The sequence below is a fragment of the Taurulus bubalis genome (assembly GCF_910589615.1).
Source record: "Taurulus bubalis genome assembly, chromosome: 8".
NCBI lineage: Eukaryota > Metazoa > Chordata > Actinopteri > Perciformes > Cottidae > Taurulus > Taurulus bubalis.
In genome coordinates, this window is record NC_136596.1 from 3,606,421 (window position 1) to 3,632,474 (window position 26,054).

At 46.7% G+C, this 26,054-nt stretch overlaps 1 protein-coding gene across 1 annotated transcript in view; it reads left to right on the top strand.

The window, feature by feature from the left end:
* Positions 1-256: 256 nt before the first annotated feature.
* arl15a (ADP-ribosylation factor-like 15a) overlaps positions 257-26,054 on the top strand; it is a gene marked incomplete at both ends in the record, with an annotated part of 89,344 nt that continues 63,546 nt past the window's right edge. The window contains one exon of the mRNA XM_079223013.1: positions 257-310. Coding sequence (XP_079079139.1) covers positions 257-310 — 54 coding nt within the window. The remainder of the gene's footprint in view (positions 311-26,054) is intronic.

Below are 26,054 nucleotides of genomic sequence, written 5' to 3' on the forward strand. Positions count from 1 at the left end.
TTCATTCACGCTTGCATAACCCCTCTGTAAAGAAAAAAAGAAGAAAGACGCGGTTTGTGGATATTGGCTGCTGAGAGAGAGAGAGAGAGAGAGAGAGAGAGAGAGGAGGGGAGAGAGGGGCAGAGAGAGAGAGAGGGAGGCTGGACTCATGTTGTTGACCTGACAATGTTGTGCTCAGATCCTCCTTCCTTCCATCCGTCCATCACTCCAGAGGCTCGGCTGGGGGGGGGGGGGGTCTTGCTCGTCGCCGAGCACAATGTCGGAGCACCTGCAGCTCTCGCTCGCCCTGTGCAGGATCGGGCTTTACACGGTGAGGCCATCTGTCGTGGCGTGAGTGTGTGTGTGAGTGTGTGTGTGTGTGTGTGTGTGTGTGTGTGTGTGTGTGTGTGTGTGTGCGCGTGTGCTGGATGGAACTCTTGTTAGTTTCAGTCTTTTTTTTGCAACAGTGGCTGCCGCCACCTGGGTCTCCGACTGGAAAGAGAGAGAGAGAGAGAGAGAGAGAGAGCGCTCCGTTTCTTAAGGGTGTCGAGACGCGATATCGAGGTGGAACAGGTGGAAGGGATGGAAACGGAAACCCACATCTTTGTTTGTGTTGTCAGAGGAAACAGCCTTTTCTACTCAAATGGATTAGCGTCAGATTTTTATCTCCCCTCTCTCTCTCTCTCTCTCTCTCTCTCTCTCTCCACAGCTCCTAGCAACTGGCTTGGTCATCAGTGATTGTAGTTCAGACAATCGGGTCTAAAGTACAGTGCCGTTATGAAGGAAGCCATGCATGTCGTGCCAGCTACACGTTAAATGTACAGTCAACATGTTGTTAAAAGGAAAAGGAACGATTCCCTTTAATGCAAATTGTTGCCTTTCTGTTTCTATGCATTTATTTTGCTCTGTGTGTTTAAAGCAGTTGCACGTTAACCACAGCCGATGACTGGCGTTGCGTATCGTCAGCTCCTCTGTTACTGCCTGACCAGCTGGTGAAGCGCGCTCGCTGAACATCAACAGGGAGGCTTATGTTCTAAATAAGACTGTTTGTTTTAACAGTAAGCCATTGCTGCTCGCAAGCGCATTTAACGTCTTGTCTCCTCCTTTGACTCACACGCGCAGAGGTGTGTGTGTGTGTGTGTGTGTGTGTGTGTGTGTGTGTGTGTGTGTGTGTGTGTGCGTGTGCGTGTGTGTGTGTTTTGTTTCCTGCAGTTGAAGGTTGCAGAAACCGGTTCCTCTGTTGAAGAGGTATGTGTGTGTATGTGTGTGTTTGTGTGTGTAGCCGATAGCAGCGTGTAGCCGATAGCTACGTGTAGCCGATAGCTACACGCTACAGTGTTGTTCATGACTCGAGGCCGTAGAAAGACGGTTCTCAAGATGTTGATTGTTTTGGAGGCCGATAATAACACCCACTACTGTCCATCACTATTGTGGAGCGTGTAACCGATAGCAGCGTGTAGCCGATAGCAGCGTGTAGCCGATTGCAGCGTGTAGCCGATTGCAGCGTGTAGCCGATAGCAGCGTGTAGCCGATAGCAGCGTGTAGCCGATTAGCAGCGTGTAGCCGATAGCAGCGTGTAGCCGATTAGCAGCGTGTAGCCGATTAGCAGCGTGTAGCCGATTAGCAGCGTGTAGCCGATTGCAGCGTGTAGCCGATAGCAGCGTGTAGCCGATAGCAGCGTGTAGCCGATTGCAGCGTGTAGCCGATTGCAGCGTGTAGCCGATTGCAGCGTGTAGCCGATTGCAGCGTGTAGCCGATTAGCAGCGTGTAGCCGATCAGCAGCGTGTAGCCGATTGCAGCGTGTAGCCGATAGCAGAGCTGTTCATGACTCAAGATTGGGTTTATTCTTTTAGGTGGAAGGCATTGCTTACAATTTTTATTTTTTTACCATTTTGGAAAACAAGGCTTCATCCTCTGGGGACCATGAATGTCCGTAATATCAACAGACACTGCTATTGCCTAGAGCCATGCACATAATAATACTGGTAATATAAAAACAACACAATGGTTAGCTGTTACTCTAAATAGCCTGGTGGCATGAATCCTTTATGAACTTGTATTATGCTGTATTTTAAGTGAGGTCACTTATTTACACCTTGAGTGTAAACAAGTTGCCTCACTGGATGGAAAAAGAACATTTTAGATATTTTTTGTTAATAATATCCAGGTTTGCAAGAACTAAAACATTGGGTACAGCTCTGGGATGTCCTCCGTCCACTGGCCCGATAGTTTACCCCGTCTGTCATTTCCAGTACGCTTTGCAGTGGAAGCGCGTCGTCTCCGGCTCTCGACTCCCCCGAGTTCCCAGTGACATGCGCTCGGTAGAGTCGCCCACACACACACACACACACACACACACACACACACACACACACACACACACATTGCACACTAAGAATAGCAGAAGCGACAGCATTTCGAGCTCTCGCCAGTATCAGACACTGCTTTTCATCGGCCTGTATGATGGCCACACCCTGCCTATTAGCGGAGGCATTTTCTGTCCCCAGACAGTGTGTTTTTAACAACGTTTCGGCGCTGTAGGTTTCATCTGTACGGGACGCTTGAGTTTAAAGTGGTGGTTCTCAAACTTTTTTGGTCACGCCCCACTTTGGAGGAAGAAAAATGTTCATGCCCCACCGCCCCAACAAAATGCAGTTCTATCTGTGCAAAGAATAACTAACATTTGGCAAAAAAAATTGCTTATTGTGGCTGCAATTAACCTGTTTTGCACTGAATATCTTTTCAAGATAAAAACAATAACGTGCAACCTGTGCAAAACAAAACAGAATGAGTGCAGATATGTGAGCCATCAAGTTTTATCAGTATTAGTGGCTGCAGTGAGCTGCTTTCCTTTTTAAATGGGGTTATAGATTTGATACGACCACTTTCAATTCATGCTCAATGCTTGAATACGATATATGTACGTACATGTATGTATATATATATATACATATATATATATATATATATATATATGTATATATATATATATACACTCACCTAAAGGATTATTAGGAACACCATGCTAATACTGTGTTTGACCCCCTTTCGCCTTCAGAACTGCCTTAATTCTACGTGGCATTGATTCAACAAGGTGCTGAAAGCGTTCTTTAGAAATGTTGGCCCATATTGATAGGATAGCATCTTGCAGTTGATGGAGATTTGTGGGATGCACATTCAGGGCACGAATCTCCCGTTCCACCACATCCCAAAGATGCTCTATTGGGTTGAGATCTGGTGACTGTGGGGCCATTTTAGTACAGTGAACTCATTGTCATGTTCAAGAAACCAATTAGAAATGATTGGAGCTTTGTGACATGGTGCATTATCCTGCTGGAAGTAGCCATCAGAGGATGGGTACATGGTGGCCATAAAGGGATGGACATGGTCAGAAACCATGCTCAGGTAGGCCGTGGCATTTAAACGATGCCCAATTGACACTAAGGGGCTTACAGTGTGCCAAGAAAACATCCCCCACACCATTACACCACCAGCCTGCACAGTGGTAACAAGGCATGATGGATCCATGTTCTCATTCTGTTTACGCCAAATTCTGACTCTACCATCTGAATGTCTCAACAGAAATCGAGACTCATCAGACCAGGTAACATTTTTCCAGTCTTCAACTGTCCAATTTTGGTGAGCTCTTGCAAATTGTAGCCTCTTGTTCCTATTTGTAGTGGAGATGAGTGGTACCCGGTGGGGTCTTCTGCTGTTGTAGCCCATCCGCCTCAAGGTTGTGCGTGTTGTGGCTTCACAAATGCTTTGCTGCATACCTCGGTTGTAACGAGTGGTTATTTCAGTCAAAGTTGCTCTTCTATCAGCTCGAATCAGTCGGCCCATTCTTTTTAAACCCTAGAAATGGTTGTGCGTGAAAAAAAGCAGATTGTGAAATACTCAGACCGGCTCGTCTGGCACCAACAACCATGCCACGCTCAAAATTGCTTAAGTCACCTTTCTTTCCCATTCTGACATTCAGTTTGGAGTTCAGGAGATTGTCTTGACCAGGACCACACCCCTACATGCATTGAAGCAACTGCCATGTGATTGGTTGATTAGATAATTGCATTAATGAGAAATTGAACAGGTGTTCCTAATAATCCTTTAGGTGAGTGTATATATGTATATAAACCAGTCAACTCGCACCAAAACAAGCTAGATTAAATAAAAGCAGGGATTGATTTTGGGGTGAACTGTCCGTTTTAAACAAATATCCACTTCGATGGTCTCCGTTTTGATTACATTATCTAACACTCAATGCAGCATAAATTAGACGTGTTTTATGTATTTATTTAGTTCCCGGTGCAGGACCACGGTTAGCAGGTGCATTCGTATGCGGGCGCGTGTGCGGTGGGTGCCATGGCTGCTGCTCTCTGGACCCTGACTGTGCAGGGCGCTCTAGCCATTCAGGGCACTAAGTGATCGCATTAGGCCCTCGGTTGTCACCATTATGTTATTAATGGGGTGGAAAATGGCTCTTCCAAGGATTGGCCGGCTCCGGCCCCATCGGTCAGACCGAGAGCCTGGAGGCCGGCCCACACTACCTAAAAAAAAAAAACCTGAAACAACATGGATGCTGCAGCAGCAGCTCCAGTTGAACGGAGACCGACTCGCCTGTGATCAAGTTTCATCTCAGAAGCTCGGCGTACATTCCATTCTTGCAGTAATTGAGGGTACATCCTAGTGGTGGTGGGAACTGTTGTTGATCTGTAAGGATCCAGTTGTTTGAAGATGTTTTCAAAGTTAATTATGAACTGAATTTAGCTGACGCTTTTATCCAAAGCGACTTACATTTTTTATCTATACACCGTAGACACGGCAACGGGGAGCAATTCAGGGTTAAGTGTCTTGCTCAAGGACACATCGACGTGGACAAGTAGAGCCGGGGCTTGAACCACCGATCCTCTGATTGAAAGATGGGCATGCTAACAACTGAGCCACAGTTGCCACAGTTTTCTGCTGAGAGAAATATCTCGTAGCAGCGTATAATACATCATTAAAACTAGTAATGCCAAGATCTGTTTTAATCCATAATATTTTAACTGCGTTTTTTGTTTTTTTACGTGATCTCTAAAAGTTATATTTGCTCCCTTTTCTTTCTTCTGATCCGAACCGTGACCTGAACTGAGAGTTTTATGATCCGTCCCTCTAGTACATTATCTATACTGATGACTGTGGTTATGGGTTTATAGCTCATGATAACGGAACAATAAAGAACAGGCTATCTGTAAAGTATTGTTTATGTTGTGCAGCTGCCACCACTTTGGTAACACCTGCTTCCTGTTGAGCAAATGACAACATAACGTTGGCTCCACATCTTTTGTTTCAGTCAATAATCATTTCAAAATATAATGTATATATCTGTCGTTTCTCAGCCTCTCGCTGACGGCTGTGTTTGACAGCTGTGAGGTCTTGTTCCTCCGTCTCTTGGCTTCCGTGCAGAGCTTTCTTTTCCTCCTGTTGCTACACGCCTGGTGAATGTTTCTTCCTCCTCCTCCTCCTCCTCCCTGTTAGCGTTTCACCCGCATGGAGTTGGTTGAGAGTCCTGATTGTCGTCATTCACCGTCTCCTGTCTGTTTCTTCTCTTTTTAAAGGTCGCCTCTGTGCGATGAGACGAGCCCACCGCGGCGTGAAGCAATCCTTTACTGTTTTCCAATAATTTCACCATTTGTTTGTTCGGTGGGTATTTTCAATTTCAATTTCGAATTCAGATATTCGTCGTCGTCAGAATCAGAGTCGGAACCATTTATTCCCCAGGTCTGTTTTCACAGACGAGGAATCTTTCTTGGCGGAAGGTGCATAACATTAGACAGACAAGACAATCATCAACAACAACAACAACAACAACAACAACAGTGCAATAGGTATTAAATCAGTGGTTCTTAATCTGGGTTCGGTGAGTCACTCTCAGGGGTCAAGACACACACTATATAGCCCGGTTCACACTAGCAATGTCGGGCCGCAACGCACAGTGTTTCTTCTTTTCGTCACATTGATTTGCAGTAAATATTCATTGAGTTATGTTTTTGTGTGAAATTCATGTTTTGTTGATTTTGTTCTTTGAACACAGTGGTTTTTGTGTGCAACTGATGCATGGTTCATTTTGTGCACTAACAAAATATATACCTATGATTTGAAGAAATCATATTTTATTTTTCCAATTACGAAGGGTTTCGCTGTATGCACTGATGAAGCTTGCAGGGTTCAGTACCTCCAATAAGGTTAAGAACCACTGCATTAAATTAAGTAAAAAATAAAGTGCTCAGTCAAACAGATAACAGTCATGTAAACAAGTGTTCTGTAAGTGTTAAAGTGTAGTTGTTGTTTTTTTTTTGTCTCTTTTTTCAGCTGCAGCGTAATAGCAGTTGGCTTTGCGTATGTTTTTGAGCCGTCTTATTCCATGTGTTCAGTCCAGCCTGTAACTTAATAACAGGGTAGCTTCCAATAGATAACTGGCAGACGTCGCCGAATGGCTTCAAAGTTCAAGAAGTCCCCATGCTGAGTGCACAAGTTGGGCTCAAACGGATGATTGACCGCGGTGCTCTTTGAGCTGTGGCGTTAAATGTCTCGTTGGAATACGATATGGACAATTTTCGGTAGAAAAAAGGGAATAAATCGCAATACTCAATATATCGCAGTGTAAAATAGAATCGTGGGGCCTCGGGCGATTCCCACCCCTAGTAGGTACAACGTGATTAAGGTAACAAAAAAATCAATAAATATAATTTTGAATTATAAAAAAAAGAAAGAAAAAAGTTATAATTGTTAATAGTTGTTTAAAAAATGTAATAACAATGAATTACCACAAAGAAATAAGAATACAATTGAATATGATTGTCTGATTTATGTTTTCTGTTTGTTCTTCTGTAGACTACTGCCTAATAGTCTTATTATTGCCATTTGATGACAATTGCTCATATAATTGAAGCCTAAATAGGTATATTTATTATTTTGAACAAAGGTTAAATGTTATTTCAAAAAGTGACCCCAATATTTATTGAAATGCCCCTGGATTTCAGTCAGTGGGGGCAAAAATGGCCCCCTAAAAATATATATATATATATATATATATATATATATATATATATATATATATACACATACACACACACACACACACACACACACACGTTTGACAAGTTGCTCCACTGCCTGACAGCCATTTCATTATCTCGTCCTAGAGAAAGGACACCATTACTGGTTGACATCGATTGGGGAGATGTCTCGTCATCTTGAAGTACGTCATGGCTGATGGAGACGATTGGATGAAGCCTCAGAGCCTCATTTCCACTCAGTTACTGTGAAAAGCTGCTCTGTGGCGCTTGAGGCAAAAACAATACAAGTTTGATTTCCGAGTATAATATTCAGATGAAGTACCCTTTAGGCCCCGGGAGTAAAATAACTGGATCGGTGCCAATTTCCGGACCTGATGAGGTGTTCGTACTGAAGACTTGATTCCCCTAAACACATAAAGACCTGCTGGATACACATGTCTGTTTTCCAATGTCAGTCTATGAGAGACAGTCTTCTTGGGCCCCATGGCATCATGTGACCGACCCGGAAGTGGACGTTCCACTCGTTGGCAACCTCTGAATGGAAGCCTGGCGCTATTCCTCTGGGTTCTGCCGATGTCCCCCGTCGCTTAGACACAAGCAAAGACACCATTACCTCACTTCCTCACTTTAGCTTTGGGCTATTTAAAAAGGCAGGATGTTCCTTGATGTGCCGGCCACGGTTCTCTCTGGCCAATCGGTGGCCTGCAGTGTTTACAACGGCACCTTCTCGTATCGGCTCCGTTCTTTTGAGACCTCGATCATTGTGGCACCGACAAAAAGTACCGGGTACTATCTGCAACCTTTGATCATGGAAAACCCCAAAAGAGCGTCACAAAAGAGGCAATCTGCAGTGGTGCACGGCTCTTGGTGTGCATTTGTAGGTTTACTTAAATGTGTCTTTAGAGGCTCTTCGCTGTCCTTTTTTAAGAGGAAATCCCAACACCTACCTTCTGAAACTGGGTTATTGTTAGACCCCAAAAGAGAAGAAGTCGTCCTGTTGTCAGGAAGAGGTATTTTTAGGTCCCTTATCTTCAGATACCTTGGGCGTTGGGCGTCCACTCCTCTGGGTCACACTTTATCTCACTGATCATAACACGACATGAACCTAGAACTCCAAAGGCTCCATGTGAGGATTTTACCGTCTGTTTTGCCACTGCAGTCACACTTCTGCTGCAGTAGTTGCATTTCTTTCCTATTTATTTGCAATTGTGTGCAAGGAATCACGCAGCGCCCTCGAGCCTCAGATCTAGACCTTGAGAATTCGACGCACTAACGGCTGTTCTTTTAAGGCCCGTGAATCACAAGGACTTATTGTTTTCTTTGCGACGCCCAAAAATGTCACAGAAAAGGTTCCCGCGCAGTAAATAAAGCCGTCTTTTCCCACGGCGTGCGTGCATTTCCGGCCCTGCTTCCGTCCTTTTTGAAAGGCAGGATGGGAGCAGCCGCTGCCCTGTGCTGGACCACGAATATCCCACACTTCAAAAATAACCAGCGGTCCTGGTAGGAGGACGGTGATTGGGTTTGACCACCGAGGACTGTTTTCCTAAAAAAAACCTGGCTGCCGGTTCTCCGCCGGCCTTCAAGGGCATTCTGGGATGCAATCTGACTCCTGGTTGTTTGTGGAAGCAACAGAGAATGACTTCCTGTTGGAGGCGTGTTGGCTGGGCCTTTTGTGTCCCGTGTAAACCAGGAACTTTGTGTTCGTCATGCCCTTCAAGTCGCAGTCCTTTTTTTATTTGTATTTTTTACTATGAATGATTGCTTTCAGAGCAGCCAGACAAAGGGGTGGATTCTTGACTGGCCACGAAAGTGCTTCAAAACAAGCATGTGGTGGTAGAATTATAGGAAAATTAAAATCAGATTTGAAAATAATTTGGTTTTATATATATATATTTATTTAGAATGCATTAGTTTGAAGTCCCGGAGTTAGGAGCAGGGTTTTGTGCAACCACAACACTGACAATTGGAAAAGGCTCAATCTTGAATATATCTAGAAACAGTCAGGAAAAAAAGTAATGAGCAATCATTTCCACGTATTTAAGGTTCCAAAGGAAGAAACAAACCATCTCCTCTTCCTCCCCTATCGGGAAAATTCAGGAATGTAAATATTTTTCATTTCAAAAGTTGTGACGACTGGATACCGGACGTCACGAACCAAACGGATCTTTTCAGACTTTCCCCCGTTCACGAATATGAATGATGAACATCTATTCAAATGCAGTTTCGGCAGCAGACCAGTCCTCGTGCCCCTGGTCCTCGTGTTCGGAGGCCTCCTCCCTCACAAAGCCCTTGAAGCCTCCGCCTGCAGGCGTTTCAATTGTGCGACGGCGTAAAGCGTCCCCCCTGTTACACAATAGTCTTTGTCCCCCCCACCTCATGACGAGGACCCGGCTCCACACTGAGCCCCGGGGCCCGAAGCGTCTCGTATTATTCCTGTCCACAAGACATTGTTCTGCGTGAGACAGAGGGCCTCGTTCTTTTCACCACCAGCCATTGTCGGTCCCCAAAACCAAAGTTTTTTCTATATTCATACTGTGACTACATCCATAGTAGCGGCAGTAATTGGTCCTTTTTTTTTTTATCCTGTTCCTCTTAATGATAATTTTCATAATATTTCAGAATCAGAACCATTTATTGCCATGTATGTTTCCACATGCAATGAATTTGTCCTGGCAGGAGGTGCATAACATTTAACATTTAACAATAAACAGAGTGCAATACATGGGAGCATGAATATTTCTACTGTTGAATTCATGTTTTGTTCTAATGTGGTGGAGCAGTTGTTTCTAACCACCAGTCATTGTCGGTCCCCAAACCAAAGTTTTTTACTATATTTATACCTTTTTTAATTCTCTTCCTCTTAATGATAGTTTTCATAATATTTCTACTGTTGTATTCTAGTTTTCTTCTGATTTGGTGCAGCAGTTGGGTGTAACTTTGGGTTGTTATTTGTTGCGTGTCTCCTGACATGCAGAATCAGTTCATCAATACTAAACAAGTGATGTTGTGATATGCGATATACTGAAGTTTGGTTATCATATTCAGAAAGAAGAAAATTATGTCATCAATTAGTTGGCTGACGGATATTTAATAGATTCATTGGTTCCAGCTAAGGCCGGGCCATCTGGAGGCGATCAAATATCTCAATATCGTTCACCAAATAACTCTTATCAATTTGCAACAAGATGGTAACGCAATGAGAATTTGATAAATAACATAATCACCAGTAATGTGGATATGACTCGGTAATATAATATAATAGAACAGTCTTGTTTACTGCAATGCAGCCTCTTAAAGGCAGGGTTGGTAATCGTCTTCTTCAAAAACATTTTTTATATATTTTTGTGAAATTATCTTGACAGCAATCCGTGAATCAAATGTTCTCTGAAAAAATAATAATGAAGAATCCACTACCTGCACGATCTGTTAAATTAACAATAGTTTGTTGTTTACTTTCATTATAATAATTTCGGGGTGACGCCTTTGAAAGGAAGGCCTTTAAAACCAGAAAAAGTCGTATTCCATATAAAAACATTATGATATTAAAAATCTATGATGACATCTAGTTTCATGCTTCATGATCCCGATACGTTGCCCAGCCCCAGTTCCACTTTCCCAATGATATAAATGAGCTTTTCTTTGCCTTTTTTATGGTCGTTAAATGGACAAAACAAGCAACTCAAACCCTCGATAACGGACACCAGTGTTTAGTTTTGGTCGTGTTTGTAACTCCGTCGTGTCTAAATGTCTCTGATGAAAACGCAGATGGACCAACGCCGCATTACGTGGCTGCATCTCGGTCGCTCCGGCAACAGGGAGGACGCCGGCTGTAAAGTAGAGGTGAGAGGAAATGTGATGTTTCTTTGTGACCTCTTTCTCCCTGTCTTCGTGTAAAGAAGAAGACGGGAGAATTTCATATCGGTGCATTCTGTGGGATTATCGTTCCCGTTAACTTTTCCTGTGGCAGCTTTTTTTTTAATTTCTTTTGACCAGAATTGGATGTAAACTGCAACACGATTGGTTGCTGGAGGATCACGTATAAAACAAAATGCATGTTTGATTCATCTTGGAACCAAAACCGATGGATTCCCAGAGAGCTTTGGATCAGTTTCCAATGACAGGCGGGCCCAGTCAATTTGTTTTATTCTCTTTATTTAAAAGGGACCATGTACAAACATAAATGTCTCCATTTGATGCAGCGTACGAGATTATAGCGTCAGATCATTTGCCTCTGTCGTCCCTTGGCAGGTCATAACAAACATAACACAACAGCAACACACAATACAACATTATACGTAATGAGAAGAACACACAAGCTCTCACATTAAAAGTAATGTGAGAGCAGTTTACGGGAAAATGTAATGTAATCTTGCGACTTTGTTTTATTTAACATTTCGTGAGCTTAGGGTTGAAAGGGTCCGTCAGACTTTAAATCAAAGCTCAGTTGTGTAACTGTTAATGAGCTTAAAATGTTACTTAGTTCGTGTAGCATTATTTTCTTGAGTAACCTTGTCGGGTTAAATATTTAGAGAAAAAAGAAGAGTGTTTTCCAGCTGGTAGACGGCATCGCTCACGCTGTAAGAACTCCAGACTCCAACCATCTTGGTATTGATTTGCATCGTCCATAGGGGGGCTGTGGGAGAAACCCCACGGATGTTCTTCTCTCTAATCTCAGAGACACACACACACACACACACACACAGACACAGACACACACAGACACACACACACTACAGGATGTTATTACGACATCGCCCGCTCTAGCGTGCTCGCTAACGTTAGCCCCGAGGGGCCGGAGGCTGTTGAACCGTTGCTTGGCGACGCCGATCAGCTCGTCTCTCTCATTCGTTGCCGTGGTCCACCTCAGGAAAACCACCGTCCTAATTCTAACACGCAAATGTGATTCATGAAATGAATCTGGCGGCTCAGGAGATCGGTCACACATTACCAGATGATCTGGGCCAAACACCGACAGCAGATTGTCTCCTCCAGATGCCGGGAAAGGAGGGGGAACCGGGATAAACCGGCCCAAAACTCTTCGGCTTTAGGGTCTCTAAATCTGTATTCCAACCAGATTTAAATGTACAGTTTGGGTTAGGTATCGACAGATCTAATCTAAGAGATTCAGGTTTTTTTGTGTGTGTGTGTAACAAACCAGTCGGGGAATAAAAGGTACAGTAGATGTTCTTTCTGATTGCTTTCTATTTTTGGAAAATATCTCTAAACCTCTGCTCTTCATGTATTCATGTAGATATTTAGGGTGTATCAGTCCGTCAGGCCCAAAAGATCCTCCCTCGCTATTGGATCGAGACCACAAACCCTCCGAACACCAGAACCTGATATGTGACGAAGCTCCAAGCACAACACACTGGAGCTGCTGCTTTCTGCAACGCCCCTCGCTTCACTGTGAAACATCTTTCTAAAAGGTTCCCATCATTGTCTCAATAGCAGGTGATTGCGATGACTGACGGTTCCTAATTGCGACCGCGCAGCCGGAGCAGATCCTGCTCCAATTGCTATTTCTGACGGGCATTTAATAGGCATCCCACTAAAACCAGGCCTTATGAACTCATTTACTTTTCCAACTGTGAACCTAACGGCTGCAGAGCAGCAGCGCCTGTGTTACCTATGTGATGGAAACGTTACGCAACACACACTTTGTGTAACACCCCCCCAACCGCCGATGTAATCCTCTTTGATACGAGTGATGAGACACAGAGACCCAATCCCATAAAAAGGGCTTCCTTTTTCCAGTATTCTTCTTCAGTTAGCACAGATATTTTGGGCCCAGGTCCAGTCACTGGCTGGCCTCTTGGTGTGAACGCAGCTCAAGAGTTAAGTAACAGTAACGTAGTTTCTGACACTCCTGTATCGTATCAGTACTGGTTTAGTTCATTTACTGGATCCCCGTTAGCTGACGCCTTTAGCGGCCGCTAATCTTCCTGCGGTCCACAGAAAGGACAAAATATAATGCATGCAAAAACGTGCAAAACATAACGTGAAACAAGTACAAACAGAATTAAATGACATTATATTACCTGTATGTATTTGAGGAGGTAGTAAATTCAAGCCCCACTGTCTACTTACTCAAAAAATACGTTGTAGTATTTCCATTCCCATTACTACCAAATACACCGTTCAGTACAATTAGGAAGATATACCTTAGGAAACTTCATCAATGTAACCCCTTTAAAGTGTATAATGTCTTGTGTTCACACATGCTGGATGTGAGTGAGCCGCCGATTTGGCGGAAGGGCAATGGCGCCCTCTAGTGTCCGCGGACAGACACTGTTGTGGTTGAGAAAGATAAGAGTGGAGGTGTATCTTCTACTCCAGAGTAAACACGCGTTTAAACTTCACGTAGAAATGTAGTTATTTGTTTTATTACAGAACCACATGAACAAGGACTTACCTTTTGTGAGATTCTAATTTTTTATTTATTTCCATCTGACAGTCTAAATTGTATGTGAATTTTCAACAGATTGCGAGGCAATTAAGAGTTACAATCATAGACTTTTTTTACACTAATGCGTTGGAATCATTTCATCTTAGATGCCGGTTGACAAAGTTGATCCTCTGAATCCCCAAAGCTCGCCGGCGGGATGGAAAAAGCAGTCTCCAAAACGACACCGCTTATTAAAGCCAGAAGCTGTCATAATCGTCAGATTTTCATCTTTCCGACCGTCCTTGAACACACCATGTCAATTCACAAAAAAACAATTTATTCTATGCATCTCATTTCGAATGTTGCCCCGAATAAACAGTTTACTTTAACCAGATCTATATATCTATTTTATACATATAGCACACGGAGCTTCCATGACTTTCCCAACATTGTTAACACTTAAACAAAATATTGGAGATATAGATTCCATTAATACATATATTATCAAAGAAATACACTGCTCAGGGCTTCAGAGGGTAAATGCAGCGTTTCTTCTCCAGTGAGATATTTAATAATTCATGGCCGTTTGTAGCTTTTAATCGGGTACTTGTTACTCTGTTTGTAAATGAACTCTTACACCGCTAACGGATCATAAAGCTCACGTCACGGATTGGATCAGCACAAAAGAATAAAGGGAGCAAATATAACTTTCACAGTTCCTTTGGTCTGGTCTACAAGGCTTCAGACTATTTATTTTTTGCCAAAAATATGTTCAACTGCTCTACGCGCTGTACACCATCAAATATGCTAAATGTCATCCTTTTACTTTGTTACAGCCATTTACAGTGCATTTTTCTTCATCAAAACACATTGTAAATGACCCTAACTATAAACCTGAGCCGGTCCGTTACACCACTAGTTTGCTTTTACTGGTGCAAATGGTCCCCATCTGTCAACCTGTTTTTAATTTTTCTTTATTCTGTTGCATCATTTTCCCGTCAAAGGGGAAAACGTTCTGCTGGGTTAAACTCCACAGTGAGATCTGCCAGCGCCCCTTTCCCATTATCTCCTCTGGAACATCAGAGCCGTCCTTCTTTTCTAAGTTCTCCCACGTATTCAAAGTGTGTTTTTAGCAGGGTTCATACGGTCATGGAGAACCTGGAAAAGTCATGACATTTTAAAATGGTTATTTCCAGGCCTGGAAAAGTCCTTGAAAAAAATAAAATGCCAAAAGTTTAGTAAAAGTCATGTAAATGTGTTATATTCATGTGTTCATGACGTTCATTTACGCTGAGTTTGAAATAATGAATATGCTTTTAAAAGAAAGATGCTCAAAATATAAGCAGGCATACATACAGGCATCTATATAAATGTTTATTCTTTTAATCAAATTGTCTCATTCATTTGTGCCATTTAAGGTTTACTGTATGCTTTGTGTTCTCATTGTTAGTTTAAATACTACATTTACTCACTTTTTACTGTTTACACCCAGATTTCACCAAATGTTTGGTCATGGACATTTGGTTTAAAGTCATGGAAAAGCCATGGAAATTGGTTTTAAAATCGTGGAAGTCATTTAATTTGGTTTAAAATCATGGATATTTGGTTTAATATCATGGAAAGCCATGTAATTTGGTTTAAAGTCATGGAAAAGTCATGGATGGTTGGTTTACAATCATGGAAAAGTCATGTAATTTGGTTTAAAGTCATGGAAATCTACTGGCCAGAATGTGTATGAACCCTGTTTTAAGAAACAACAGTTTAAAAATAAAACCACAAAGGTATACAGTTTCTAATTGCAAAACACAAAACAAGAAATGCTTAACATAAGAAGCTGGAAACAGAAAGTTGACAAAGACAATCCCCTGTGCGTCCTCATGGTGGAGCCATGGAGTCACCGATGAGTCCTGAGTGACGGATCACATGCGGACAGCGGCCGAACAGATCCAGCTTTTTGGGGTATGGACTTGTGGGCTGATGCCAAACCGATGCTCTCGCTTCTCGACCGAGTGAAGAAGTTCTGGTGTGTTTCGGTCGTGCACGAGCGTCATCTCTGCTCTTGTAAACCGATTGTGAATCGGGGGCCAACTCTTTTTTTCTCTTCTTTCTGTTTCTAATACTTTTGGTCATAAGAACTATTTCCTGGACCTAATAACTTTGACATGAGCATTTCACAAAGTACTTTGAGACAGAGACCAGACCTTTTTACTTAATGTTTTCCTTCTTTTTCTTTTTCCAAATGACACCTTCAGAACTTAAAAGATGTTTGAAGGAAATCACTTCCATCACCCGCGATCAGGTGCTTTCTTTCAAGTGTCTCTCTCTCCCTCTCTCTCCCCCCCCCCCCCTCCCTCCTGAACGACCCAGGTTGCTCTGCACAGTGTCACAGGTAGGCCTGTGACTGATCACGGCACAGTTGGCCTCCGTCTGTTCTTTCCTGTCTTTGACTAAATAAACGTTTCCCTTTTGTTTCGCTCGGCCGTTTATAAGAACTCCTTTCCGCAACAGCGCCAATGCGCACATCCATCCATCAGCCTTGGCTCTTACTCTCTTAGTGTGTGTGTGTGTGTGTGTGTGTGTGTGTGTGTGTGTGTGTGTGTGTGTGTGTGTGTGTGTGTGTGTGTGTGCCGTCAGTTTGTCTGGTGTCCATCTCCTCTTCCGGTACAGTTTGACTTGTGTCCTTTTCTTCTCTCTTCTTTCTGGATCTGTTGCACATGGCGTCTTGCTCCGTCTTTTATTTTGTATTTTTCTTTTTAGGGGGGCAATTTAACCACAGCGATTGTTTGCACAGTAACGTTTTCAATGCGCAACAAATATCTTATATATAAATATAAATGGGGTCGGGAGGTCAGCGGCGCTCGGTGTTTGTTTCTTTCCCTCCGTCCTGCAGGTGTCAGGATAACGCGGCGCACAGCGAGCCTCAAAGGCGGGACAGTGGGACCCCGAATGACATCACTTTTTACTCCTGGGCCATTTCCCTAGCGCTTCCTCCCTCACAGTTTACCAGCTTACCTCTGGATTTATTTTTTACGGTAATAACACTCCGCTGCTGCTCCGTCAGACCGCCATGAATTTAATTTGATCCGCCCGTGAAGACGGATGCCGATACGTTCGTGTCCCCCCTTTTTGAAGTGGGGAGGACATGTGGAGTCCATGGGCCTGAGCCAAACGCTCCTTGTGTGGGATTCAGTCGTACAGTTTGCGTAGTGGTAGCCGACACACACACACACACACACACACACACACACACACACACCTTCACACACACGTGTATCTGCTTTAGCCCGTAGCCGTCTCGAACTTCGCCATCTTCTCCGTACTCGCAGTCTTTTTTTGGTGGCGTTGACGCAATGACTTTAAATGGACTCCACGTTTTCCCCCCCGCGGCCCCCGCCTCCTGGCCACCGCTCAGTCCTCGCTCTGCGTCGGTGCACCGCGCAGCACCTGCACACTGGAGACACACGTCTGGCATTTGTTTTCGTAAATGGGCTGCGTGGGCGATCGTAATGAAAACCAGCGAGGCCGGCATATCGTCCCTCGCCGATTCTCAGGAACAGGCGTTTCACGGGGGGTGGGGGTTGTGGGGGGTTTCGTTAGGGACGGGGACCGCGACACATGCACCACCTGCACCACCTGCACCACCTGTACCACGACGGCTTGGAATCAGAGCCCCGCTCCCGGGGCGCCTCTACTGGGTGGGTTTGGACCAGCGGAGGCCTCAATCTGGTTCTGATTTTTTTTTTTTTTGCTGTTGCATAAGCGCTTCGAGACTGTTGTTTTTGAGAAGTTTGCTTTGTAGGGAGGACGAAAAAGCTTAGGGAAATAAAATAACAAACAAGAGAAAGGATCCAAAAGCAAATTTGGGGTGTAAAGAGTTCTCGAGGGGGGGGGGGGGCTATCACTCCACAATTAGTGTGAGGTGAACGGGTTTAGAAGGCCCCCCTCTTACAATGGAGAGGTCTAAACTAGGATGAACACACCTGAACCCAACAGCAGGCGGTGGTGGAGGCTTTTGCCAGAGGAGGTCGGTGGAAGTGGACTCGCGGTTCTTTTTGAGGACGGGCCCCACAAAGAATCCGCCAGTCACAACGGAGGGGCCCAAAAGCGTGTGATTATTAATTACCGATGGCTTCCCAGCCTTTGGAGGAAAAAAAAGAAAAAGCCAGGGGCCGCAGACATCAGATGTGCGGTAGAGGCAGAGGAGCGAAAGGCCTGTCATTATCATCACAGAAACAATGCATCGAATTTGGCTGTCATGCATTTTTGCCTAATTGACTGTTTTGATGCAGTTTTTTTTCTTTCTTTCTCCATTTTGTTTTTGATGGGGCACCGATTCCCTTCCCCCTCCCAACACCCCCTTAGTCTTGATGAGGAGAACTTGGTGGGCTTTCAGCTTCACCCAGCGAGAACCTTCCGGAGGTTCTTTGATGGCAAGAAAAAGCCCCTGGAGACCTCGGGGGCCTCAGTGGCCTCCATTTATGTATCGGCACCATAGCGCCATTTTTGATTGCTGACAAGAAACGAGCGAGGAGGAGAAGTAATGTATGGACGCCGTACGGTGCGTGGAAGTGATTGTATGTGTGTGTGTGTGTGTGTGTGTGTGTGACTGCAGGGTGGTACTTTTGTATGTGTGTGTGTGTGAGGCTGCAATGAAAAGGGGGAAGGCCGGGGACCCACAAACCACTTGAGGGGTCTCCTCATTTGCATAATTAACTGTTGACACTAACCGTGTTTAATGAAGGCCCATTGAAGCCGCGGACCCTTTTACACAGCCGGCCCCTGGGAAAGAGACAGAGGCTCCTCCGGCAAAGGTTAAAACAATGTGTCTGGTTAACTTCCGACAAACGCGGCGAAACGCCACAACGAGAGAGGTTACGGCACAGAGCGACCCGGGGTGTTCCCAGACCCGAATTACCACCAGATGTTTGGCTTATTGTGTATTTGTATTATTAATACTTGCTGTAATTTTTTTTAATCACCAATTTTTCCGCAGTACAGGAGCGAAGTTTTCCAGTTGCGCAACAGTGTTGGATAGCGTGACCGTAGAGCAATTTTGTGGAGGCGGTTGCGTAAAAGGATTGTCAACAGTAATAGTGAGTCCACCCTCTGTAATGTTTTGTGACAGGCTCACACGGGAAGAGGAGGTCTACTTCGTCTCCCTTGTTGTCTTTTTAAAGGCTGAACACACACAGTGGCCACAGTGGCCACAGTGGTCCAGCACTCTGTGATTGATATTGTCTGGAAGAGATGGGTGGCACCGTTCACTTTCTGGCCATTTTAAAATGACAGAAATCACGTGAAAGCTGACAACAAGCTGAAAACACACTTTTAAAGACTGACGGACCACTTAGCGTACGACCGTGATCCCTTTTCTTTTATACAGGCTTGTAAATGGTCTCATTTACGGCTCTATCTCAAAGGAAAGGAAAAGTCTGACATGCCTACGCTAGATTTGTTCGTTTTTTTTAATGTATTTTTAGCTAAAAGGGAAAGGAGACAATTTGAGCCCAACAAGGTTTTCAATGTGGTGCCGTTATGCAGCTAATGAGAATCTAGGATTTCTCAACACTAAGACATAAACCTTGGACGGCTCTCTGTGTGCTCTCATCGGCGGCTTTTTTCGGATAAAATTCGACGTTGAATCGCGCCGGCCGAAGACTAAAAAGCTGAGGCCCCGTCCCAAAAGCCCCTCTGGGGCACGCCAAGAGAATGTCCTCCCGGCCTGAGAGAACGTCTTCCTGACTGAGAGAACGTCTTCCCGACCCAAACGTCTTCCCTTCCCGAGTGAACGTCTTCCCGACCCGAGTGAACGTCTTCCCGACCCGAGTGAACGTCTTCCCGAGTGAACGTCTTCCCGGCCCGAGAGAACGTCTGTTCGGCCCGAGAGAACGTCTTCCCGAGAGAACGTCTTCCCGGCCCGAGAGAACGTCTTCCCGAGAGAACGTCTTCCCGACCCGAGTGAACGTCTTCCCGACCCGAGAGAACGTCTTCCCGAGGGAACGTCTTCCCGACCCGAGGGAACGTCTTCCCGACCCGAGTGAACGTCTTCCCGAGTGAACGTCTGTTCGGCCCGAGAAAACGTCTTCCCAACCCGAGTGAACGTCTTCCCGGCCCGAGAGAACGTCTGTTCGGCCCGAGAGAACGTCTTCCCGAGAGAACGTCTTCCCGACCCGAGAGAACGTCTTCCCGAGAGAACGTCTTCCCGAGAGAACGTCTTCCCGAGAGAACGTCTTCCCGACCCGAGAGAACGTCTTCCCGACCCGAGAGAACGTCTTCCCGGCCCGAGAGAACGTCTGTTCGGCCCGAGAGAACGTCTTCCCGAGAGAACGTCTTCCCGAATGAACGTCTTCCCGACCCGAGAGAACGTCTTCCCGACCCGAGAGAACGTCTTCCCGAGAGAATGTCTTCCCGACCCGACAGAACGTCTTCCCGACCCGAGAGAACGTCTTCCCGAGAGAACGTCTTCCCGAGAGAACGTCTTCCCGAGAGAACGTCTTCCCGACCCGAGAGAACGTCTTCCCGACCCGAGAGAACGTCTTCCCGGCCCGAGAGAACGTCTGTTCGGCCCGAGAGAACGTCTTCCCGAGAGAACGTCTTCCCGAATGAACGTCTTCCCGACCCGAGAGAACGTCTTCCCGACCCGAGAGAACGTCTTCCCGAGAGAATGTCTTCCCGGCCCGAGAGAACGTCTGTTCGGCCCGAGAGAACGTCTTCCCGAGAGAACGTCTTCCCGACCCGAGAGAACGTCTTCCCGAGAGAACGTCTTCCCGAGAGAACGTCTTCCCGACCCGAGAGAACGTCTTCCCGACCCGAGAGAACGTCTTCCCGGCCCGAGAGAACGTCTGTTCGGCCCGAGAGAACGTCTTCCCGAGAGAACGTCTTCCCGAATGAACGTCTTCCCGACCCGAGAGAACGTCTTCCCGACCCGAGAGAACGTCTTCCCGAGAGAATGTCTTCCCGACCCGAGAGAACGTCTTCCCGACCCGAGAGAACGTCTTCCCGAGAGAATGTCTTCCCGACCCGAATGAACGTCTTCCCGGCCCGAGAGAACGTCTTCCCGACCCGAGAGAACGTCTTCCCGAGAGAATGTCTTCCCGACCCGAGAGAACGTCTTCCCGAGAGAACGTCTTCCCGACCCGAGAGAACGTCTTCCCGGCCCGAGTGAACGTCTTCCCGACCCGAGAGAACGTCTTCCGGACTCGAGAGAACGTTTCACCTGAAATATAACGGAAACGATACGCAAAATAACTAATAAACAAAAAAAATTCGCTCCGTCCCGTTCTTGTTCGGGGTGTTTTTTTCTTTGGTGTCTTTTTACTCCGCCTCCTTTAAAAACTATGTTTTATCCGCACCGGGGACGGGAAAACGACCGGCGTGGCCGAGCCTCGTTTGTGCGCCGCCATGTGGAGGAGGAGTAGCTCGCTCTTTTTTCATTTTTTTTTACCAGAATCAAAGATTTTCCATATCCTGTGAGACTCTTTTGAAAAGGCTCTTCCAGTTTGTCGCCCCCGCTCATCAACCTAATTCTCGGCTCCCGCACAAAGTATAAAAACAGATTTATTGTTCGGTCGGTCCCCATCAGGTTTTTTTCCCTTCTTTTTTTTTTGTCTCAAAGGGGCCTAGAAATAGTTGACGGGGAGGAGGGTCTTTCACATTTAATGACGACGTCCTTAAGCTCGGAAACTTTCCCACACTTGTTTTCGGGGAGAACGTCGGCCCCGAAATCTGATTCTTTTTCTGTTGTGTTTTTGTTTTATATGTATTTGCCGCTGATAGATAGAAGCCGTATGAAAATGTGCCATAACTGATTATAAATGGGACAAGTGCCCGTCCACCCACCCTTTCTATGCCTATGAGATGCCCCCCCCCCCCCCCCCTGGTTCTTGCACACTGGTCTCAGGGCCTTCAAAAGGGGGCCCCTCGAGCTTTGATCCTCTACATGGGTGCAGGAAAAACATCTTTTTGCCCGACACTGTGCCTAGTAAACCAAAGTTTCTCTGCCGCCGTATGCTAATGCGAGCCAAGCTAATCACCCTTCCCAGTTGCGAGATTTATATCCCATAATGGCACCCACTGGTGCCCCCACCCACCCGCCCCCACATCTACCCTCTGGATATCCCATGGTGCAAAGGTGTCTTCTGTCTTGTGAATGCAGCTGCCTTGCCACCACCTCAGCCTCTTGCTTTCTTCTACAGAAAGAGGGTAACATGAAAACAGTCCCGTGGGTGGGCCCCCTTAATGCCGTCCCCCGTGTGCCCCCCCCCACCCCCACCCCACCCACCCAGCCTCATTCTCCACCCCAAATGTACTTTTCCAGTAAATGTCGCGAAACACACAGGCACTCCAAGGTAGGCTCCAGACAGATAAATGTGTCGGCGGGGAGGGGCCCCTCGGCCCCCCTCAGCATGTCTCGTAGACCTGCTGCTCGGGTTACAATCTTCCCATCAAACCCATCAAGACCCGCTCTGAAGACGCGTCCACCTCCGTCCTGAGTCCACTTGGACGGGGGACGACGTCCACGAGTTCGGCGCAAGTGGAGAGAAATCGCTCGGCCCTCGTCTGCATTGTGGCCCCCGACTCAATGGGACAAACACGGAAAGGCCTGTGCAGTGCGGGCCGGGCCCTCCAGAGCTTCTCCTCAGGTGAACTCTCTCTATCCCGGCTTGTTGAGATTGAGAGGGGGGAGGGCGTGCTCTTTTCAATAAAAGGCCAGTAAAAAGAAAGAAAATCTCTTTTTATTCCACTAACTGAGTCGTAGGAACGTAGCTTTAAAAAAACTAAACATAGGTATGACACGCTTCAAATCTGTCCAACAGCATCTTTGAGGGGGATTTGAGCAAATGTCACTTTTTAATACAAGCTTCAGAGTTATTGAAGCTGTTAAAACATAAAAAACGGCAGATTCTGTCGACGATGTAGTTGTTACTCCGACACTTTGCAGTCTTTTTATATGTTTTTGTGGACTCTTAAACACAAGTTAGTCCCTGAGGTAGTCGGTATGAATCACACACGCTTGTTTAACCCCATTTTGTGTGTGTGTGTGTGTGTGTGTGTGTGTGTGTGTGTGCTAAACGAGAACATTGAGTCTGCACATGAGGAAGTGGATGCAGGCGGTGGAACAGACTCACCAACGCACATACAGCACGGAGATGAACAAAATGAATAAATTGCACGTTTCGGAGGCCCTTAAGCACTTAATTTATTTATGTATTTACCACCTAGCACCCTTCCATCTTTGGTCTGCTGCATCTTGTGTTCGATAATTGACGTGAACTCTAACGGAGGGGTTGCTGATTAGCACCCCAAAAAAGATAATCCGGGTAGCCCGCGGTGATGGAGGGCCGCACTGTCGTTGCGTCACACACACACACACACACACACACACACACACACACACACACACACACACACACACACACACACACACACACGCGTTATTCTCCGGGGCACACAAAGGTCAAAGTCTTTCGCGCCCCGTCTTCCCCTGTGAACCGCAGCAGCGGGCACTTACCGCCGCGTCCAGATGGTGCTGGAAACAAACGGGGGGCCAACGCCGTCGGACCCCTCAATAGGACCGTCTAGACTGGTCCCTGACCAGACAGATACAGTCTCCCATCAAATTAGTGTTTGTCAGATTTATGGTAATGGTCCGCAACAGTCTTCCTGTCAGTGACATCGAGATTTACAGCGCTGACACCCATCTCCCTCCCACCTCCTCCCCACACACACACACACACACACACACACACACATATACACACATACACCATCGTGAGCGCTCCCTTTTTAACCCACTCTCCCTCCTCCCCCCGCTCTCCATCCTTCATTTCTTAGCGTTGCTACTGAACAACTCGCCCAGACGCCGGGCCTCATCTAAAGGCAACCGGGAGGAGAAGTTCTGTGTGTGTGTGTGTGTGTGTGTGTGTGTGTCAGGGAGGTTTGTAAGAAGGCCGTTGAAGTGCCCCAGTCTCCTTCCTTCTCTAAAAAAGCAAAAAGACCCACTCGGGGTGGCAAAACCACCCAGGCCCCCTCTGCCTCCCTAACAATGGGTCGTGTCAGGGTTTCCTGTTAATCCTCTGTGATGGAGCTTGAGTGTTTTTTTCGGGGTGAAGGGTTGGGGACGAGGGTGAAGTGGTGGTTGCATAGAAGCTTGCGGGGGGGGCTGGGTGCGGGGGGCGGGTTGCGTCGGCGTAGTTTGGGGAGCGACACGGAGATACTGAGTGGTCGAGAGTTGAGGAGGGTGAGAAGCGGAGGGGAAGACGGGCTACATAGAGAGAGAGAGACGCATGCAGATTAGCGTCGCCCCCCCTCATCCCCCTCTTTCATGTCGTCCTTTTTTTCGGGGCGGTAACCCGATCCCCCGGGCCCGAGCACCCGTGAGCCCAGTGGGAAAGGCCTCCCGACAGATACCGCGTCCATTCTCAGCCCAAATGTTTTTCCAAGGCCGCTCCCCTCTCCGCCTTTGATCTGGCGTCCTCCGCGACCCCGCGGGGTCACGAGCTACCATGTCGGGCCAGATAGCAGCGGGCCAAACGCTGGAGCTGCTTACTGGAAAAGGGGGGAGAACAAGGGGAGGTGGGGCGGGGGAGGGGGGTGGCGGGTTGCTCCAGTCGTGTTGTTGCCCTGCAGTCTAGACCGGTCTTAGTTGTCTCTTAAAAAGTGGACTTTACGCCCCCAGACGGTCAGTCGGTCGCTTTACCCGGGTGAAACTCCACCTTGCACCCCCTGTCCCCTAAATACCAGGCGGCGCTCCAGTTGCTTTCCCGTGTGCGTCTGGGACGTGTTCGGGGCAACTTTTCTGGGTGTTTGAGGCACCCTCCCTCCCTCGCCCGGTGTTTCACCCAGAAAACCCAAAAAACTCAATTTGTCAGCCGTCATTTAGCTTGTTGCGTTCTGTTTGTGATTGACATTTTCTTTTTGTCTCTAGACGATACGGGAGATTCAGTCGCAGCAACTTTAAGTTGCCGCCATGCATTGCTTCTCCTTTTTCTCCGTTTGCAAAGCACTAGATTGCAGTGCGACCCGGCAGAAAGCTGGGGGGCGCTCTAACTTCACTCTAACTACGGCTGTGTGTGTGTGTGTGTGTGTGTGTGTGTGTGTGTGTGTGTGTGTGTGTGTGTGTTCCAGCATGTCTCCTTGTCCAGACACCTTAGCGTCAGGGCAATAGTGTTCGAGCTCTGAAACGAGGGCCAGACAGACAGAAGTGGGATGAATGAATTGGGTGGCGGGGTGATGGGAGAGAGAGAGAGAGAGAGAGAGAGGGATGGAGAGAGAGTGGGAGAGAGAGAGAGAGAGCGAGAGAGAGAGAGACAGGGAGGATGTTGCTTCAGAATAAGGGGATGATATGCCTGCAAAACAGTGACAAGCAAATCAGCTTTAAAACGGGGCCTCCCTGTGTGTACACACACACACACACACACACACACACGCACACGCACACGACGTTGTGGGTTGTTTTGTCGACTTAAGTAACGGTCTGCTTCACCAGACGGGGCGTTGAGCCGGTGCAGACGGGGGTCATTTTTATTATCGCGCCGCGTCTGCCGTTTCCGCGCGACGCTGACGACGACACAGTCGCCGCATCAAACCACACATTCCACACAACTGGATGTGCATTGACAAGCTCTGTGTGTGTGTGTGTGTGTGTGTGTGTGTGTGTCTGCGTTTGCACAGGGGTCTATTTCTGATGCGGGGGTAATGAACGGCACCTGTTTGGTGTCCTTACTTGGCCATTGTTTTTTCGTTTTTTTTTGCAGCGCAGTAAATCGTGCGTTTCATCACCCGCGGCCACGGTTGTCTCGCAATTAAGGTTTTAAGAGATCCAGCTCGCGTGCGCCCTCTGGGGAGGGGGTTGGGGTCGAGGATGGGGTCCAAAAATATGAGTGAAATAAAGCCTGGCGGGAGTTTTTTATAAAAAAAAAAAAAATAAAGCCAGAGGCCCGGAGCGCGGGGAAGATCGCAGCGAGCCACCATGTGTGTGTCTAGCATGCCTCTCTCGGCCTTTAACGAGTATGACTGACACACACACACACACACACACACACACACACACACACACACACACACACACACACACTGTACCCTGCCCCCCGGCTTCAAAGCGGCAAATAACAACAACAACTGAACTGTGGGGAGAAGATGAATGAGGATGAATGAATGCCCGCACCCCCCTTCCCCTGCTTCCCTCCCTCCCCCTCCCTTCCATCCCCTGACGGGACCCCCACCCACCCCACCCACCCCACCCACGGTTTTGCAGGGCCCCGTGTTATGACTGTGGCCCGGTGTGTATTACACACATATCTGTTCGCGCCACTCCTCCGTCGGGACGCCCATATAAAGGACTGTCATTTCCGAAAGGTCAGGAGTGAGCCGTGCACACAAGTGTTGTCCCGACACCCAAAAAAACAAAACAAAAAAAACACCCGCTTGCCAGTCCGTGTCGCGTCTACGACTCCCAGAGCCAAGTGTCTCGGATGTCCTTTCCCTTTTTCCTCCTCCTCCTCTTTCCTTCACTGTTGCTGGGAAATCAAGAAGCCCCAGCTCGTGTAAATTGGCAGGCCAGGGTGGAAGTCATGTTTTTATTTTTAATTCTTGTACGTGTGCGCCCAGCTTCTTGAAAAATGCCAAGAGGCAAA